This window comes from Mesoplodon mirus (assembly GCF_964341445.2).
Source record: "Mesoplodon mirus genome assembly, chromosome: 2".
NCBI classification, from domain to species: Eukaryota; Metazoa; Chordata; class Mammalia; order Artiodactyla; family Ziphiidae; genus Mesoplodon; species Mesoplodon mirus.
In genome coordinates this window covers 83,804,526-83,824,101 of record NC_138977.1, presented here as the reverse complement: position 1 = coordinate 83,824,101, position 19,576 = coordinate 83,804,526, and the positions used below count along the sequence as shown (strand labels likewise).

At 36.1% G+C, this 19,576-nt stretch overlaps 1 protein-coding gene across 2 annotated transcripts in view; it reads right to left on the bottom strand.

Annotated features, from left to right (window-relative positions):
* Positions 1-5,102: 5,102 nt before the first annotated feature.
* The window catches only part of SLC30A9 (solute carrier family 30 member 9), a 74,283-nt gene continuing 59,809 nt past the window's right edge, over positions 5,103-19,576 (bottom strand). Inside the window, exons 16-18 of one of the 2 annotated variants that reach the window (XM_082632974.1) lie at positions 17,763-17,892; positions 15,794-15,907; positions 5,103-8,600 (exon numbers count right to left, since the gene is read on the bottom strand). In XM_082632974.1, the coding sequence (XP_082489100.1) occupies positions 8,556-8,600; positions 15,794-15,907; positions 17,763-17,892 (289 nt within the window). In that variant the 3' untranslated portion in view covers positions 5,103-8,555. The remainder of the gene's footprint in view (positions 8,601-15,793; positions 15,908-17,762; positions 17,893-19,576) is intronic. The other variant, XM_082632975.1, reaches the window with a different exon arrangement.

Genomic DNA, 19,576 nt, shown 5'->3' with positions numbered 1-19,576 from the left:
GCTGCAATGAACACTGAGGTGCATGTGTCTTTTTGAATTATGGCTTTCTCTGGGTCTATGCCCAGTAGTGGGATTGCTGGATCTTACGGTAGTTCTATTTTTAGGTTTTTAAGGAACCTCCATACTGTTCTCCATAGTGGCTGTATCAATTTACATTCCCACCAACAGTGCAAGAGGGTTCCCTTTTCTCCACACCCTCTCCAGCATTTGTTGTTTGTAGATTTTCTGATGATGCCCATTCTAACTGGTATGAGGTGATACCTCATTGTAGTTTTGATTTGCATTTCTCTAATAATTAGTGATGTTGAGCAGCTTTTCATGTGCTTCTTGGCCATCTGTATGTCTTCTTTGGAGAAATGTCTATTTAGGTCTTCTGCCCATTTTTGGATTGGGTTGTTTGTTTTTTTAATATTGAGCTGCATGAGCTGTTTACATATTTTGGAGATTAATCCTTTGTTGATTCGTTTGCAAATATTTTCTTCCATTTCAAGGGTTGTCTTTTCGTCTTGTTTATGGTTTCCTTTGCTGTGCAATAGCTTTTAAGTTTCATGAGGTCCCATTTGGTTATTTTTGTTCTTTTTTCCATTACTCTAGGAGGTGAATCAAAAAAGATCTTGCTGTGATTTATGTCAAAGTGTGCTCTTCCTGTTTTCCTCTAAGAGTTTTATGGTGTCTGGTCTTACATTTAGGTCTCTAATCCATTTTGAGTTTATTTTTGTGTATGGTGTTAGGGAGTGTTCTAATTTCATTCTTTTACATGTAGCTGTCCAGTTTTCCCAGCACCACTTATTGAAGAGACTGTCTTTTCTCCATTGCATAGCCTTGCCTCCTTTGTCATAGATTAGTTGACCATAGGTGTGTGGGTTTATCTCTGGGCTTTCTATCTTCTTCCATTGATCTATGTTTCTGTTTTTCTGCCACTCTATATATCTGTTTGAACATTCTTAATTTTGGGTCATATGTTTTGTCTATTCAAATATAAGTTTAAATTTTTTTTAAATTTTGGTTAATGCTAATTTCTATAACTTTCCCTAAATTTCTTTCCTGCATGGTTCAAATCAATGACTGGCAAGTGAACTAAATACAGTTTTCTGGATATGTCTCTAAGGTGGCCTTTAAGTAATGCTTGAAAATAAATCTCGAGATGACACACAGTTCCTCAGCATCCACAAATGTCAGTGTCCCACCCCCCACCCGACCCCACCAACTCCCCTGTTCCAGGCAGTTCAAGTTAGATCCAGCTAGTTGTTCTGTCTACTGAATATTAATTCATTTTCTCATTTTATACCGAAATGAAAATTTTGTCTCCACTTTCTATACAGTGTTAGTTTTCTTGGGCTCTTCTGCTTAGCAGAGTGACTTGTAGAGAACCAGACTATGTGAGTTCAAATCCTGACTCTGCCCCTTATCAGCTGAGTGTCCTCAAACACATAACTACTGTATCTCAGTTTCCTCATCTGCAAAAAAAAAATGAGTAATAATTCCCTCTTCACTGGCTCTTTGTAAGGATTAAATGGGTTAGAACAGGCATACCTTGTTTTATTGTGCTTTGCTTTATTGCCTTCACAGATAACTGTGTTTCTTACAGATTGAGGGTTTGTGGCAACCCTGCACCGAGCAAGTCTATCAGCACCATTGTTCCAACAGCATTCACTCACTTTGTGTCTCTGTGTCATTTTGGTAATTTTTGCGTATCTCAGACTTTTTCATTATTATTATACTTGTTACTGTGATCTGCGATCAGTGATCTTTGAGGTTACTGTTTTAACTGTTTTGAGGCACGAGGCATGGTGTGCCCATGTAAGATGGCAAACAGTGGATAAATGTTGTGTGTGTTCTGACTGCTCTAACCAGCCATTCCCCCATCTGACACCCCTCAGGCCTCCCTGTCTCCCGACACAACAGTATAGAAATTAGGCCAGTGAATAAGCCTACAATGGGCTCAAGCATTCAAATGAAAGGAAGAGGTGCACATCTCTCACTTTAAATCAAAAGCTAGAAATGATTAAGCTTAGTGAGGAAGGTGTCTCAAAAGCCAAAACCGGACAAAAGCTAGGCCTCTTGTACCGAACAGCCAGGTTGTAGATGCAAAGGAAAAGCTCTTGAAGGAAATCAAAAGTGGTACTCCACTGAAAACATGAATGATAAGAAAGCAAAACGGTCTTATGGCTGATATGGAGAAAGTTGTAGTGGTCTGGTTAGAAGACAAACAAGCCACAACATTCCCTTAAGCCAAAGCCTAATCCAGAGCAAGGCCCTAACTCTCTTCAGTTCTGTGAAGGTTGAGAGAGGCGAGGCAGCTTCAGAAGAAGAGTCTGAAGTTAGCAGAGGCTGGTTCATGAGGTTTAAGGTAAGAAGCCGTTTCCACAACATAAACTGCAAGGTGAAGCAGCAAGTGCTGATGTAGAAGCTGCAGCAAGTTATCCAGAAGATCTAGCTCAGATAATAAATGAAGGTGGCTATATTAAGCAAGATGCCATGTAGGACTTTACATAGCTAGAGAGAAGTCAGTGCCTGGCTTTAAAGCTTCAAAGGAGGGGGCTTCCCTGGTGGCGCAGTGGTTGAGAGTCCGCCTGCCGATGCAGAGGACGCGGGTTCGTGCCCCAGTCCACCTACCGATGCAGGGGACGCGGGTTCGTGCCCCGGTCCGGGAGGATGCCACGTGCCGCGGAGCGGCTGGGCCAGTGAGCCATGGCCGCTGAGGCTGCGCGTCCGGAGCCTGTGCTCCGCAACGGGAGAGGCCACAACAGTGAGAGGCTCGCGTACCGCAAAAAAAAAGCAAGCTTCAAAGGAGGGACTTCCCTGGTGGTCCAGCGGGTAAGACTCCACGCTCCCAATGCAGGGGGCCCGGGTTCATGCCGCAACAAAGATCCCGCATGCCACAACTGAGACCCAGCGCAGCCAAAATAAATAATTTTTTTTTAAAGCTGCAAAGGACAGACTGACTCTTTTGTTAGAGGCTAATGCAGGGGCTAATGCAGCTGATGACTTTAAGTGGAAGCCAATGCCCATTTACCATTCCAAAAGTCCAGGGTCCTTAAAAGTTAGGCTCAATCTACTCTGCTTATGGTCTATAAATGGAAGAACAAAGCCCTAGATGACAGCATATCTGTTTACAAGATTTACTGAATATTTTAAACCAACTGTTGAGACCCACGGCTCAAAAAAAAGGTTCCCTGCAAAATATTACTGCTTATTGACAATGCACCTAGTCACCCAAGAGCTCTGATGGAGATATATCACGAGATTAATGTTTTCATGCCGCTAATACAATATCCATTCTGCAGTCCATGAATCAAGGAGTAATTTCAATTTTCAAATCTTCTTATTTAAGAAATACATTTCATAAAGCCACAGTGATTCCTCTGATGGATCTGGGTACAGTCAATTGAAAACCTTCTGGAAAGGATTCACCATTCTTGATACCATTAAGAATATGAGTGGTTTGGACTTTCCTGGTGGCGCAGTGGTTAAGAATCCGCCTGCCAATGCAGGGGTCACGGGTTTGAGCCCCGGCCCGGGAAGATCCCACATACTGCGGAGCAACTAAGCCCATGTGCCACAACTACTGAGCCTGCGTGCTGCAACTACTGAAGCCCGCACGCACCTAGAGCCCGTGCTCTGCAACGAGAAGCCACCACAATGAGAAGCCCGTGCACCGCAACGAAGAGTAGCCCTGCTCGCCACAACTAGAGAAATCCACGTGCAGCAACAAAGACCCAACGCAGCCAAAAGTAAAGAAAAAAAAAAGAACATTAGTGGCTCACGGGACAAATTATCAATATTAACAGCACTCTGGAAGAAGTTGATTCCAACCCTCGTAGATGACTTTGAGGGATTCAAGACTTCAGTGGAGGAAGTCACTGCGGGTGTGGTGGAAACAGCAAGAAAACTAGAATCAAAGTGGAGCCTAAAGCTGTGACTGAATTGCTGCAGTCTCATGGTAAAACTTTAACAGATGAGAAGTTGCTTATGAGTGAGCAAAAAGTGGTTTCTCAAGATGGAATTGACTCCTGGTGAAGATGCTGTGAAGATTATTGAAATGACAACAAAGGCTTGAAAATACTATGTAAACTTAGTTGATAAAGCAGGGCTGGGCTTGAGAGGATTGACCCCAATTTTGAAAGTTCTGCTGTGGGTAAAATGCTATCAAATGGCATTGCACACTACAGAGAAACGTTCACGACAGGAAGCCACATGATGCGGTAAACTTCATTATCGTAAGAAATTGCCACAGCGACCCCAGCCTTCAAATGCCCCCAACATGGAGACAAGACGCTCCACCAGCAAAGAGCCCCTCAAAAGGCCGATGGTTAGCATTTTTTAGCAATAAAGTACTTTTAAATTAAGGTATGTACATTGTGCTTTTAGGCATAATGCTATTACACACTTTATAATAGACTACATACAGTACTGTGTAAACATAACTTTTATATGCACTGGAAAACCAAAAAATTTGTGTGACTTGCTCTGTTTTGGTATTTGCTTTATTGCAGTGGTCTGGGACTGAGCCTGCAGTATTTCTGAGGAATGCTTGTACATATAAAATGGTACCTGGCATAAACAGTTCAAATTATCCTGTTGATAGCTATTATATACTTTTTTTTTTTTTTTTTTTTTTTACTTTTAAGTCTATTTTAAAACCTCTACAAGCCCTTAAAGACACAGACACAATTCTGTATTTTGCTACACAAATTCTAAACTACAGTCCTTCTATTTTCAATAGATTTTGATTTTGGGGTGGGAAATATGCCCTCTCAAAATACCAAATTACTTTGAATAATTACTTTGGTTTAGTTTCTTGTGAAAAAGAAAACACAGTTGCAATTCCTACAGGATTAGTACAGAATTCAACCTGGATCCCACTGCAGGCTGGCTCTAGGTTCTACCTTTTGGTGTTTTTAATTTTTGTATTTTTTCCCCTAAATATAATATATAGACACAGTCTCAAAAGAAATAATCCAACTAACATGTTTAAATAATCTTATTTTGTCAAAATGTAATCATATACTATTTGTCACTAAGGGATATAATTTTCTGAATTTGCACTTTACCAACTACATGACATCCTAATGGTATATTAATAATAGTTCTCTCTATACTTAAAGTGGATCATAAAACAATTATGAGTTTTTATATCTTGGTTTTGTAAAATGAGAACACCCACAAACTAACAAGCATACTCAAGGAATAATAAATTCTGTTCAAAAACAAAGGCATGATTTTTAAAGGTTAGCACATGAGGTAAAGAAGTGTTTAACAAACATTTATCAGCGGGGAAAATCCCAAACTAAGAAGTGAACTGCTCTTACTTACATACAGCATTTATTAAGGAAAAATGCACCCTGATGGACCAGGAAAATCTTAACCTGCCACAGAAATCAGACAGATGAAATACAATGTAATAGAAACAAAAATTTTCTCTCTTCCATAAAACCAAGATTAGGGATGCTAGTAAACTTAAATGCAAATATAAAGGCTGCCAGACCAATCTTCTATATAAATGCCTTCCAAACTTCCATTTCAGAGACCAGGATGAGGGATTTACGGGGGAAAATCTTTGAATCAACATTTTATCTTCAATTCTTTGCTTCACTGACTTCTGACAGTTTGGCAAATTGGGGGTCATCACATTTAAAAGAAATGCCAAAGCCTGACAAATGCAATCTAAGAAAAATAGTATAAATTCCAAATGCCTGTGCAGTTTTCTGTAGTTCCTAGCATTCTACCCCAAAGTTATCAGATTTAAAACTTAAGCCACTTCCTTTAGATGGTATAATTTTAGCAAAAACCATTATCCAAAGTACAGGATAATTAAGGTAACACTAAAATCATATACCCCAAATTCAAGTCTAATGCCCTTTTGTTGTCCTGGGTTATTTGGTGTGTAGGAGGATGTACGCAGATATTAACTTTGTTTTCGAAAAAACCTGAAAAATTTCCAATCTGATTCTATCTTACAGTTTCCTCAGTATATGTTCAGGAATCTCCCTCTTTGGAACTGAATACTACTTACTGGCCACCAACATGGTCCACTTAAAAATAGATCTCCACCCCTCATCCCCCATCTGCCATGGTCTAAAAAATGTGCCAGCTTCCAGTTTGGGGCCTGTTACTTACAGCCAGAGCTGAAAACAAATATACTTCACCTTTGCTGGTTTCCAGATTTCAGCTTAATACAAACAGGAGTCATGGCCTTGACTGACCTCTTCTCTGTCCAACATTACTTTTGCAACTATTCTACTACAGAAGCTATTTTCCTTAAAAATATTAAGATTTATATGCTTAAATATTCAAACACTATGTATAAGGGTAAGACAAAGTAAGAAGTATTAATTTGGAAAAAAACAAAAATAAGAAACCTGAACAACTAGATATTATCTTATTTTTAAAGAAAGGGGACCAAATTCCCTGGTTTCAAAATTCAAATTTGACTCTAGTTTAAAAGGAAGGAAAAAAAAAAAAAAAAAGAAGGGACCAGTGATGTCATACATTAAATTCCTAGATAGGCTGTACTTCTTTATGTCAAATTTCACTTAAACAAACTTTAAGGTATCAGTGCAGAACAGAACTGCAGTGAAAGGACAGAAACATAAGTCTTCAATTTTTATTTAAGAATAGGTATGACTTCAATCAAAATAAGGTTAGAAAACCCAAAGAAATATCAGGAGTTGGCCTCTTTCAGGGAGTCCTTTAAAAAAATCTACCATTTGGAATAACTACTGCACATCAGCTTTTGAGTTTTTTTTTAAATGTCTAACTATGTGAAAATTTTTAGAGTAATTTTACTAGGAGGAAATTGGATATAATTTGGTACCTTCCCACATGGCACACTGACATGGAATAAACAAAATGGCAGGTGGGAAAGGGGAAGGAGGAAGACACAGAAAGTATAATTATAAGGGGTAAAAAAGTTTTTTAAAAAGTAGGAGTGAAGAATCTGAAACCATAAGAACAAATTGTGTGCGTGTATATACATATATATGTATAAAACAATTTCATATCTTAAAAAATAAAATTGGAATGTTATTTCACTTAAAATGTACAGCACACAAAATGTTTTGTAGTGGTAAAAAGTGTACACCAATGTAAATTTTCACAATTTTCCAGTAAGTAAGTTCTGAATCAAAAAATTACTATTACAAACCCTTTAACCAAATGTTTATTTTTTGTTTCCAGCATTATAACTTGCTATAATTCATAAACTTCAATCTAAGTAAGTTTTTAGACACTGACCTAGGTCCTTAAGCACTCACTTATCCAGCGAAGAGATTATTTACCCAGCTACCACTCTTGCATGGACAATGCTCACTGGTACCTGAACAATTTAAAGTGCATATGAATTCTTCTGATGAATGGAGACACAGCTGTAGTTTTGCACTAAATTTTCAATTACTGAATTGCATGTTTTTTCATCTTGATACCTTATGATCATTAGAAAGCTACTTATCACATAATGTTATAATCATACATTATGCTAAATGTCCATCTGTAACTGCAACTCATGTTACAGACACACTACTGTCTATATTATACAAAAGTCATGGCCACAAGTTTCCGCATAAGAGGTTTACTTCTCTCTCTCTCAAAGCAAGAACTATCCCACAGTTCAGATTTACACAAGTAGTGCCTCTTTTAAAATAAATTAAAAATAAAATGCTGTCCTGTCTGTGAAATTATAAATATTTCTAGTCCACTTTACATAATGTTAAAATGCGTATAAACGCATTATCTCCTAGTAAATACACATTATGGGACTGAAGCCAGTTAAAAAACAAAAACAAAAAACCAGTCAGCACACTGGCCCATGGAAATATCTAGGGCTATTTTATATTTACTATCACTAGGAAAATTAAACTAAATAAGGGAAAAAAAGCAAAGAAGAGAAAAGAAATTTTACAAAATGGCAAGTAGCATGACCTACAAGAGTGTACTGAAATCTCTTCCTTCCATTCAGTAACAACGCCCTTTCTGGAATGAACATTTATGGATAACTAGGTTAGGAAAGTGTTCCTCTTAGTGCTCAGGGCAAAAAACACAAGGTACGTTAAAATAATTTCTACATTCTAGAAGGAAAGACAGACTTTGAAATGGAGTGACTGTTTTAAAAACCGCAAACCAAGATTTAGCCAGAATGTTCAAGACTGACAGGTTTTGATGGAGTGAAATCTTCACTGGCAACAAAATTAAAAATCATAATCTTACAGATGCTGCTTATTTTTTACCAATGTGAAGGAAACATGATTGCAAGGTACAATACACACTGACAGCTAAAATGAAAAATTATGAACAATTTAGGTAACCAAAATGTTTCCTGCTGAAACATAAAAACATGATTTCCAAATTGATTCAACTTGTAATATGTCTCTTAGAAGTAAGAAGTTGTTTTAGTTCTGTGGACTGTTGAATTGCTCTTTACATAAATATTTCCTCCATCTTAAAAAAAAAAAAAAAAAAAAACGGCTTCTGAATGGCATTGACTCCTTCAGTGTGGGAAAGCAGTCTTGGCAAACGTGTTTCCAAGGCTCCCTCCAAGGTGATTCATTCCATCAAGTCTATAATATCTCCAGATCTACATGTCGAACTTCAGGATTTCGTTTCTGGAAGGAAAAAAAATCACCGCTACATTATTAATAGCAAAAGACAATTTTCTGTTTCCTTTTATTCCTTTTGATCACTAAAGCCAATGAAAACATTTGGTCAAACTATTTCATTGTAGCATACTAGCAAGAGAAATATTTACAGAGGGAAAAACATAAGATCAATAGATGAACAGACCAGTTATACACTATAAAATATATAGTAAGTAGTCCAGCCTCCCTGAGTTTTGTCCATATGTTCATTAATACAATAATGGATTAAGAATCTAGTATGTGCCAAGCACTGCAAAGCACTGGAAATATGCTCATTTGTGATGAAAATCACTGCAAAGCAATAATAATAATCGAAAGACTAAATTGATATTAACTTATTATATATGTTCTAGTAACAATCCATATAGTCTTGATCTAAGCACTGTGCTAGAAAGTAGAGCTATGATTATTAAATAAGACTCTGCTCCTTATCCTGAGGGACTCAGTTTAGCCAGAGAGAAAAGTGTACGAATAACCTCTACGAGCAAAATCATTATAGCTAATAGGGACTTCCCTGATGGTCCAGTAGTTAAGACTCCATGCTCCCACTGCAGGGGGCCTGGGTTCAACCCCTGGTCAGGGAACTAGATCCCACATGCTTGCCACAACTAAGGAACCCATGAGCTACAACTAAGGAACCCATGAGCTGCAACTAAGGAGGCTGCCTGCCACAATTAAGACCTGGCACAGCCAAAAAAAAAAGCATTATCGCTAATAATAACCAGTTAACATATATTGAGCGGTTACTCTTGTGTCAAGTACTATGCTAATAAGGGGCTTCACGGGAAGTGTATGTTTTAAAATCCTCAAAATAACCCAATTATTTCCATTTTACATATGAGAAAAATGAAGGTTAAAGAAATTAACTAACCTGTCCAAAGTCACACAGCTAGTAAGTGATGGAGCCAGGACAGATTCCAGGCCTGACTCCAGACCCCAAGGCTCCTATTTTAATGTACTAAGTAACTCTGGAAACAAAAACATGAGATCTATTACTTTTGCTCATGAGATCCAGAAAGAATTCATGGAGGATATAGTATCTAAACAAGGTTTGAATACCGTGAATTTTCCAGATAGATGATGAAAAGGGACTAGACAAAAGAAATAGCATGAGCAAAGTCAAGAGAGCCTAGAAAGTATGCACTAGCAATATGGTATAGTTAGCACAGAAGCTGCAAAAAGCAATGAGGTTGGAAAGACAGGCAGAAGCCAGATTGTGAAAAATCTTAAGGAATTTCAGTAACGATGAAAAACATTTTTTAAAAAATATTTTTCTTTATTTATTTGGCTGCTCCAGGTCTTAGTTGCAGCACGTGGGATCTTTGTTACCACGTGTGGGATCTTTAGTTGCAGCATGTGGGATCTAGTTCCCTGACCAGGGATCGAACCTGGGCCCCCTGCATTGGGAGCGCAGAGTCTTAGCCAATGGACCACCAGGGAAGTCCCTAAAAACATCTTTATTATATGCCTACACTGTACCAAGCACTGAAGTATACAACAATGAATAGGAAATAAACAGCAGTTGCCTCGAATGAACTTATCTCTAGTGAGGAAATACAGGTAAGTAAGCAGGCAATTGTAATAATCTGCTACTACAGAGCAAAGTAAAGATTTGAGGGGATTTTTCCCCTATGGATACATAAAGGAAGGACATCTAACACAATGTGGGGGGGGAATTAAAAGTTTAATAAAGTGAATATAATGATATTGTGAGACTGTAGGACAGAAGAGACTTATAAAATAACTAAATCTATACCTACCTAAGAGGAAATGTTTAAGTCAGGAGGAGCAATGTAAGATTCTTACGTAGAAATACTGCAGTAAATATAAGAGAAATACTAAAAGTATTAAAAATGGTTATCTCTAAAATGTAGAACTAACGATTGACGAAGGCGAGGCAGGTGACACTTTTGTATAAGCTTTCAGTTCTGTCTGATTTTGTAAACTGTGTGTATTATTTGATAAAAACCGTATAAATAAATCAACAAGGGGAAAAAAGCTCTTCTAAGGGATTCTAATAATCAGTCAGGATTAATAACTCCTAGCTTAAAAAATAATATCCCAGGAACATCTGCATATTATTCATATTAAACGAATTTAGATATAAAAACAAAAACCTTGTATAATACTGGAGTGTAGCTCCAGCTAGAGCACTCATTCTGTTTAGTGTGCACTGGGATTTTCCTTACAACTAGTGCTGGTCAACTGTACCTAGGGGTGCTTTTCTCTTGGGTCCTAAGGTAAGAGTGATCAGGGACCCCACAAGGGGGTGGCGGATGATACTTTTGTTCTCGATGTTTTCTTTATCTTAAACTATTCCCTCTGTCTAGAATTTCTTAAATTCAATATGGAATAAAAAAGACTTCCTCAAACAGAAATGAAACTGAATTTTATTTTCCCATTCCAATCAACCCTTACCCATCCCAATATGACTTGAAAAATTTTAGCTGTTCATGGAAAGTTTAAAATTATTCAATCTAAAAAGCACTATATAACAAATGTGTACTAAGAAAAATCTGATCCTAAGAAAAAGAAACTAAAAAGTTAATTTACTCTGCTTTTTAAAATCAAGTTTTCAGAGAGAAAATTAACCAAATTCCTAAAATGTACGTGTCCATTACAAAGCAGACACACACAATGTGTTTGCTGAATGAATGAGAAAAGAAATAGGATTAATATCCTTAAAATTTAATGTTTAGTGCATAACAAGATATCATGTGCATAGCAGAAATTAACATATTCATATATTCATGAATATATAATTGTTAAATAGAACTGAAAATCAATAATTGGGTCCAACTTATAATTTTCATTCATTTTTTCACCAAATACTTATTGGTCTATTATGTCCCAGGCACTGTTCAATGCGAATTGGAATATTTTACACATCACAGATTTTGTTCCAACACTCATATTATGCAGAGATAAAAACCAAATTACATAATTTACTTTACAATGCTGTAGACTCAAGTAAAGAAAATACTACAGGAGGATGTAATTAGAGATGCACAAGACATAGTAAAGGGCAGAGCATTTAACTGGAATTTATTAGAAATTTGCTATGGCATCTTCCCACTGAATTAATTTCCAATATAATTATTTCCCCCCAAACAAAGAAACTTCATGGAGATATAGGACAAGGGTCTATCTACTGATTGAATATAGAGGTAAAACAACAACAAAAAAAATCTATGTTAACAATTCAAACAATTTCAAAATAAGAACAAGATGTATTTCGCATTATAATATGGGACTTTATAAATTAGCCTCTATTATTTGTAACATCTTAACATAGTACTATGTAAGTTACAGACTTCAAGCCAAAAATATCGCCTGTTCTAATACCTTAGATCAATGGCATTTACTCAAAGAGATGGCTATAACACTGCAGAATTTTATCACTGAGTGTGACCTTCCAAAGTAATTCAATAATTATTAAAATTTAAACTTAGAAGGCAACTATGCTTAGATACTAAAAAGGAGCAAAAATACCAATGTACAAAGTTTTTGTTTTCAAAAGAAAATCAGCATATTTTCATGCATTCTCTTGGTCTGGTACCTTAACTATGAAGAACTTTCTTTTCACTTGAGATTAATTATACCTTATTACCACCTTAGGGATGTTCCCACCTGAAAGTGTAGGCAAAATGTGGCTTCTTGGTTTGAAAGACTTATATAATTCAAAAACACGAGATAATTCAGTCTATTAATGATTTAATAGCTTCTAGTTAAAGCACAAAATTAGCTTAAAAAATAATAAGCATATCTGATTGTGATAAGAGTAAATACAATTAAGAATGGCCAACTTGTTATTCTTAAATCGGCTTCTGACACTGTTTCTATTAAAGAGTAAAGCCAAAATAGTTAGTTTTAAAAGTCCATTATTTTCCTTGCCAGGGAAATAAAAACAGATAGAATGGAAGTGCAACATTTATTCACTCTCCAATCACCCTGCAAAAAAATAATCATCTCACATTTTATTCAGAACAATGGTATTCAAAGCGTGGTTCAAGGATTACTGGGTTACTGAGACATTTTCAGGGGGGACTCCGAGGTCAAAACTATTTTCATAATTACAGTAAGATGTTTTTTGCCTTTTTTACTATGCTGACATTTCCTCTGATGGCATGGATAAAACTGCTGGCACCTTCACACAACTCAAGGCAACTTGCACCAAATCATACTGGTAGTCATTGTGTTCCTTTATTGCCACCCAGTTTTTTTTTTTTTTTAAAAAGCCAGTTTCACTTTAAAATGTCCTTCATGAAGTAGTAAAAAGTATTGGTTTATTAAACCTCAACCCCTGAATACACTTTAAAAAAGTATTCGGTGACAAAATGGGAAGTTGTGCTTCACACTGAAGTCTGATGTTGTCACAAGGAAAAGCATCCCTGTGATTGCTTGAATGAGCTCAATCAGATGGTTTTTATCTCAACACCCTTTTTACTTGAAAGAATAACTAACAAACTATGGTTATTCAAATTTGGGTATTTGGCAGGCATCTTCTTAAGAAATAAACAAAATGAGTCTACTACTTCAAGGAAAACAACAGTATTTGTTGCTAATAATAAAATGCAAGCTTTCAAGTCAAAATTAGAATATTGAAAAACTCATATCCACCACCATGAGCCTGACAGCTTCCCAATACTTAGAAATGTATCAACATTTGCATGATGTGCATAAATTCAGTGAGCCAGTATTTTCCAAATGACCAATTCATAATGTTAAAGAATTGAGCATGGGTTAAAGATTCAGACACTAAAGATGTTAAAAAAAAAAAAGATTCAATCAGGGCTTCCCTGGTGGCGCAGTGGTTGAGAGTCCGCCTGCCGATGCAGGGGACACGGGTTCGTGCCCTGGTCCGGGAGGATCCCACGTGCCGCGGAGCGGCTGGGCCCGTGAGCCATGGCCGCTGGGCCTGCGCGTCTGGAGCCTGTGCTCCGCAACGGGAGAGGCCACAACAGTGAGAGGCCCGCGTACCGAAAAAAAAAAAAAAAGATTCAATCAGAGTATAAAGACAGACCAACAGATTTTAATATAATAGTGTATAGGAGAGTGCTAATCATACTCAAAGAGAGGTCTGGCCTTTGCTCTTGGCTATTGGGAGGTAATCTCTAGGTCCTTGGAATATTCCGCCTGATAATTATGTCTTTGTTTATCTTTGTCCACACAGTATCTGCTCTACCTCCAGAAGCAGGTGGAAACTAAAGGTGTCGGCTCTTCCTGAGAGGGGCTGGAGATGAAAGGTCATCCACTCAAGCAGTCAACTACAGAGCCCCAAAAACATTTCTGGACACCAAGGCTCGGTTGAGCTTCTGTGGTTGGCAATACTCCATGCAAACTGTCACACACCACTGTCAGGAAAATAATACCGTCCATGACTCCATGGGGAGAGGACAAGTGAAACTCTAGGTTTGGAACTCTGCCCTATGCATCTCTTCCTTTGGCTAGTTTTAATCTGTATCCTTTCACTGTAATAAACCATTCAGGGAGTTCTGTGAGTCCTCCTAGCGAATTATCAAACCTGAGGGTGGTCTTAGGAACCACCTGAACTTTGCAACTGGTGTTAGAAATGAAGGTGGTCTTCTGGACTGTGCCCCCTAACTTAACAAACAGTATATAAAAAGTTCATTGATATGGTTTCAGATTTCACAGCACAACTATGCTTTAAGAGGTTACCGGTTGTCAGGTTTTGGTGTAATATTAAAAGAGGATACCAAGTATCTGGAAAGATTATAAGAATACTTAAAAAGGCTCCTCCTTTTTCTTCATATTCTTCAACCAAAATAACGTATGGTAATAGACTGAACGCAGAAGCACAAATGGGAATCTAGCTCTTAGGTTTTTGTAAAAATGTAAAACAATACCATTCTTCTATTTATTTCATTTTGGAAATTATAGTTACTTTCCTTCAAACTGTTATTTATATTAACATGAAATACATTTATTATGTTTTCTAAATGAATAAATATTTTTAAATTTCTCAATTTTAATTAATAATTTGGTAAATATAAATAAATATAACTAAAAAAACCTCTTTTGAGTCCTCAATAATTTTTAAGAATCCTAATATCAAAATATTTGAGAATTGTTCACCTAGAAATTCTGAAAATCATGCCTGATAAGCTCATGAACTATAATATTAAAAAAATCATCTTTTTTGAAGTGCTTCTATTAATCCAATCACATATCTAGATTCTAAAAGATAGTAAAATAGTGATAGAAATGTTTCCCTTCAATTTTTGTCTTTGTTTCTCTTCAATTTTTAACAAAACTAAACAAAAATCAACATGAGCTAAAGAAAATACATTGCCTTCAACAAAAGTTATAACCGTTAAAGATCATTTACAAGTTTTCTTCATTGCAAACAATTAGAATTCAAATGTCAATAAATGACAATTTGAGAGCACTGACACTTTTTTAAAGGCAGTCTGGTTAGATAATATTTCAGTAAAAAACCAACAGGTTGTAATGATCTCCAACTGAACAGAAACAAACAGAAAGTATAAAGTAATGTCAGACGGGCTAAAGAAGTATGTATGTATATGTTTAAGGTCACACTCTTTTTTTTTTTTTTTTTTTTGCGGTACGCGGGCCTCTCACCGTTGTGGCCTCTCCCGTTGTGGAGCACAGGCTCCAGATGCGCAGGCTCAGCGGCCATGGCTCACGGGCCCAGCCGCTGCGCGGCATGTGGGATCTTCCCGGACCGGGGCACGATCCCGCGTCCCCTGCATTGGCAGACGGACTCGCAACCACTGCGCCACCAGGGAAGCCCCACACTCTTTTTTAACTTTAGAACAGAGTCTAAAGTTTCCCTTTTACCTTTCTCTAGAAACGTTAGAAATGCTTCTTATTTAAAGACAAACAAGGAAAAAAACGTTGATTACTTTAGAAACTAAGCAAGCAGTATAGAATAGTGGTTAAAATATGGAATTTGAAATTGAACAGCAAAGGTTCAAATCTCAAGTCCTATACTACCTTGAGTATATTATCCAACTTCTCTAACCCAATCATTTTCTTGCCCATAACTACTGATACATTACGGGGTTACTTAGAAAATAAAAGTATACAACTGATGCAATTAGCATAGTGTCTGACACAGATAAGTACTCAAAAAGTAGCTGACACTGTATTATATTATTATTATGAATATATCTTACTTTCAGTTCCTTCTCAAGTCTATCTACTTCAGCTCCTAAAGTATCAATAATATTTTCTCCATGTTTAAGCATAAAGGTCTCTAGTTCTTCAGGAGTCTTCACTTCTTGAATTTCCTATAAAGAAAATGATAGCAGAAAAATGAAACAGATTCTTAAAAAAGTCATAGTGGTACACTGATAATTTCTTTTAAAAATTATAACCAACAGCATTAAGTTTAATGAAAAATGAAAAACTTTCAAGCCATAGGCAATGGACCACATATTTCAAAAAAAAACTCAATTTGAGAAAAAATTGAGTACAATGGTCTACAGAGGGTAGCACTGCAAAATCAGTGGGAAAAGAACAGACTAATCAGTAAATAGTGCTGGGGAAGTTATTTTTTTATAGGAAGAAAATACTAAATCCCTACCTCAGACCATTAAACAAGTAATTCTAAGTGGATTGAAAACCTAAGGGTAAAAAACAAACCTTAAAATTTTTAGAAGAAAAACAGAATATTTTTATGATAATGGGATACAGAAGGATTCCTCAAGAAAGATAATAAAAGGCATAGAGAAAAAGATTACAAATTTGACATAAAATTAAAAACTACATTAAGTCTTCTGTACAACAACAAAGTGGAATGATAAATTATAAACTAGAAAGTTATCTGCATATACACAACTGAGGAAGGATTAGTACCCAGCATATTAAAAATAAAACATTTATAAATCTGTCAGAATAACAGAAATTAAACGAACAAAGAAGCAAGTACAGGAAATCCCAATGGTCAATAAATTTCTATGTTTATTAACCTCACTACTACCAGGGAAATATAAATTAAATCAACAGGATACTATTTCATATCTATCATAATGATAAAAATTTCAAAACTCCGTCAATACAATCTAGCGAAAATGTGAAGCAACAGAAACTTTGATACATTGATGGTGGGAGTTAAATTGACACACTTTGGAGAACAATTTGCCAATATCTAAGGAAGTTGAAGATATGTTCATCCAATGGCCCACCTATGCTTTAAATCTAGCTATGTAATGCCCTAAAGAAATTCTTGCACATGCAAACAAGGAAACATGTATAAGAATGCCACTGTGGCACTGTTTCCAATAGTTTAACACTTGAAACAATATAATTGTCCATGAAGTAGGGACTGGATAAGCAAACTGCAGCATATTAGTAAGATGGACTATTAAATAGCAAGTAAATTAATTAGAGGTATATATATTAACACAGAGGAGGAATCTCAAAAACATGCTGTTTAGCAAATTATAGAGAAAACCATATGATATGATACAATTTATACCAATTTTTAAACATCTAAAATGTTACATATTACGCTAAGAAAAATATGTTGAAAAGTATAAAAAACTGAATGGAAATGACAGGTACTAAATTCAAGATAATTGTGAGTTCCGGGGATGGAGAAAAGAGAATGGGATCTATAAGGAGAAACAAGGACTGTATATTTTTGTAATGATTTCTTTCTTTTTTAAGATCTTAAGCAAGTACAGTACAGTAAAATGTTAATATTCGACAAAGGCAAGTGGTAGCCTCTGCTCTGTTCATTTTATTATCCTGTATAAATTTTCTTTTAAAGTACTCTTAATAAAAAAAGCATGGATTCTGGAGTCAGAGAGATCTGAATTCACATCTGATTCCATATGATGGCTCTGCAATTTTAGGCAAGTTAATCTTTCTGTGCCTGAACTGGCCTATATATAAAAATGAAAATATTATTTCTTTACCTCACAGGTTGTTGACAGTAAATAAAGTAACATATATGAAACGCCTGGCACACAACAAGCACTTTAATAATAAGTTACCTCTTCTACTGTCTCCTCTGAACCAGCTGAAACCTGAAGTGACTTTTAAGACTTATAAAAGAAAAAGTTTTATTTTATTTACTTAGGAAGTAATTTTTATAACCCTTGGCTAAATAAGAAGAAATCAATAAATACTTTAACTTACTTGTAGCATTTGGTCAAAATCTTGTTTTTCCAAATATGATCTCGTAACAACTCGTCCATCAAAATCTACTTCTGCCTTAAATCTTACTTTCCCTAATCCTAGATCTGTGGCTTTAACGTCATGAATTGCCCTGCAACCAATAACAATACATACAAATTCATATACACAGACATACATTTTAATGGCAAAAAGTCTAGAATTCTTGTTTTTTACTACCAGTGATGAAAAATGGACTAAGATGGCTTTCAGAGTGTTTGCCATTAAGCACCACCTATCATTTTCCAAACAAATGTTCATTTAGCTCTTTTTGCATAATGCCATACGAAGGTGTAAACAATAAATACTATTTTATGGTAATTTGTATATATATGGACTACACAGTTTGTGGATTAAAAAATCAACTCTAAATTGCTTTTCTACAATGTTGTCATTTTATCTTATAATCCCTTTTTCCTTTTTTCAATAGCTTCTTTAAAAGTCTTCATACAACTCTGTGAAGTACTCCATTAGCATGAGGTTAATAATAACTACCTAATGGGACTGATGTGGGGAATAATGAACCAACATATATAAAATGTTTAATATGCTACCAATTACACAGCAGGCATTTAATCAAAAACATTCATGAAGTAGATTAAGATGGCATCTTTACTTTACAGATAAAACAATCCCAGAGGGGCATAAGAGACCTGCCTAAGGTAACTCATCTAGGCAACAGGAGAGCCAGGACTCACCCCCAGATCTTTAGATACCCAAACCTACTGGTCTTTCCATTATACCATTCTGCCTTCCAGAAAGGAAGCAGACGCTCAAGCATAATTGCTTTTCCATACCTCCTGCCCTAATCCTCAGGAATCAATTTTCTCCAGAAAACTACTGAGAAATTCCTTTCTTTCTAGAGTAATCATTATAATATCTTTTCTTTAGAGGATACATAAGAAAATTATAAACACTCTGAATTCTGAGGACATAGATATCCTACCGGGAAAACAAGCTTAAGTGAGAATCCAAGTACTCTTAAAACATCTGACTCTAATTTCTGAGAGATCTTAAGCAAGTTACTAAATACTGAGTCTAAAATTCTTTATCTATATGAATAAAGAAGTATAGATGAAAATAAGAATTAATGATTTTATATTTATAAAGTTATGTATGCCCAGACTGAAAAAGAACTTGTCCAGATTGCTAAGAGGTTATATAATTTATTCATTTAAAAAAACCATATCTAACTCAGTCTTAACAAAAGATTTAAAATACTCATGATTTGACTAATACTTAATTAGCAGTTAATAAAAATGTTCTGATATGCTTCTTCCTTATGTTCTTACACATAACTGCAGACAGAAAACTGTGATAGGCAGCTTCTATCATGGTTCCCAATGACCCCCCCCAACCCCCTCCTGTGTTCAGGCCCTTGTGCAACCCTCTCTCCTTCAACTGTGGGCTAGACTTAGCGATTTGCTCCTAACCAACAGAACATGGCAAAATGATGAGATGTTATTTCCAAGGTTAGATGACGAAACTGTGACTTTTATCGTGTTCACACTCAATATCTATTGTCTTCTCAATCTGCATACTTTGATTAAGTAAGCTACCATGTTGGACAGTCCCACATGGCAAGGAACTAAATCCTGTTAATAATTACATGAGAAACCTTAGAAGCTGATCCTTCCCCAGGAGATGACTATAGTCCCAGCCAACACCTTGACTGCAGTCTATGAGAAACCCTAAGGTAGAGACCTAGGTAAACCATGCCCAGATTCCTGACCCACAGAGGCTGCGAGGTAATAAATGTTGTTTTAAATCACAAAGTT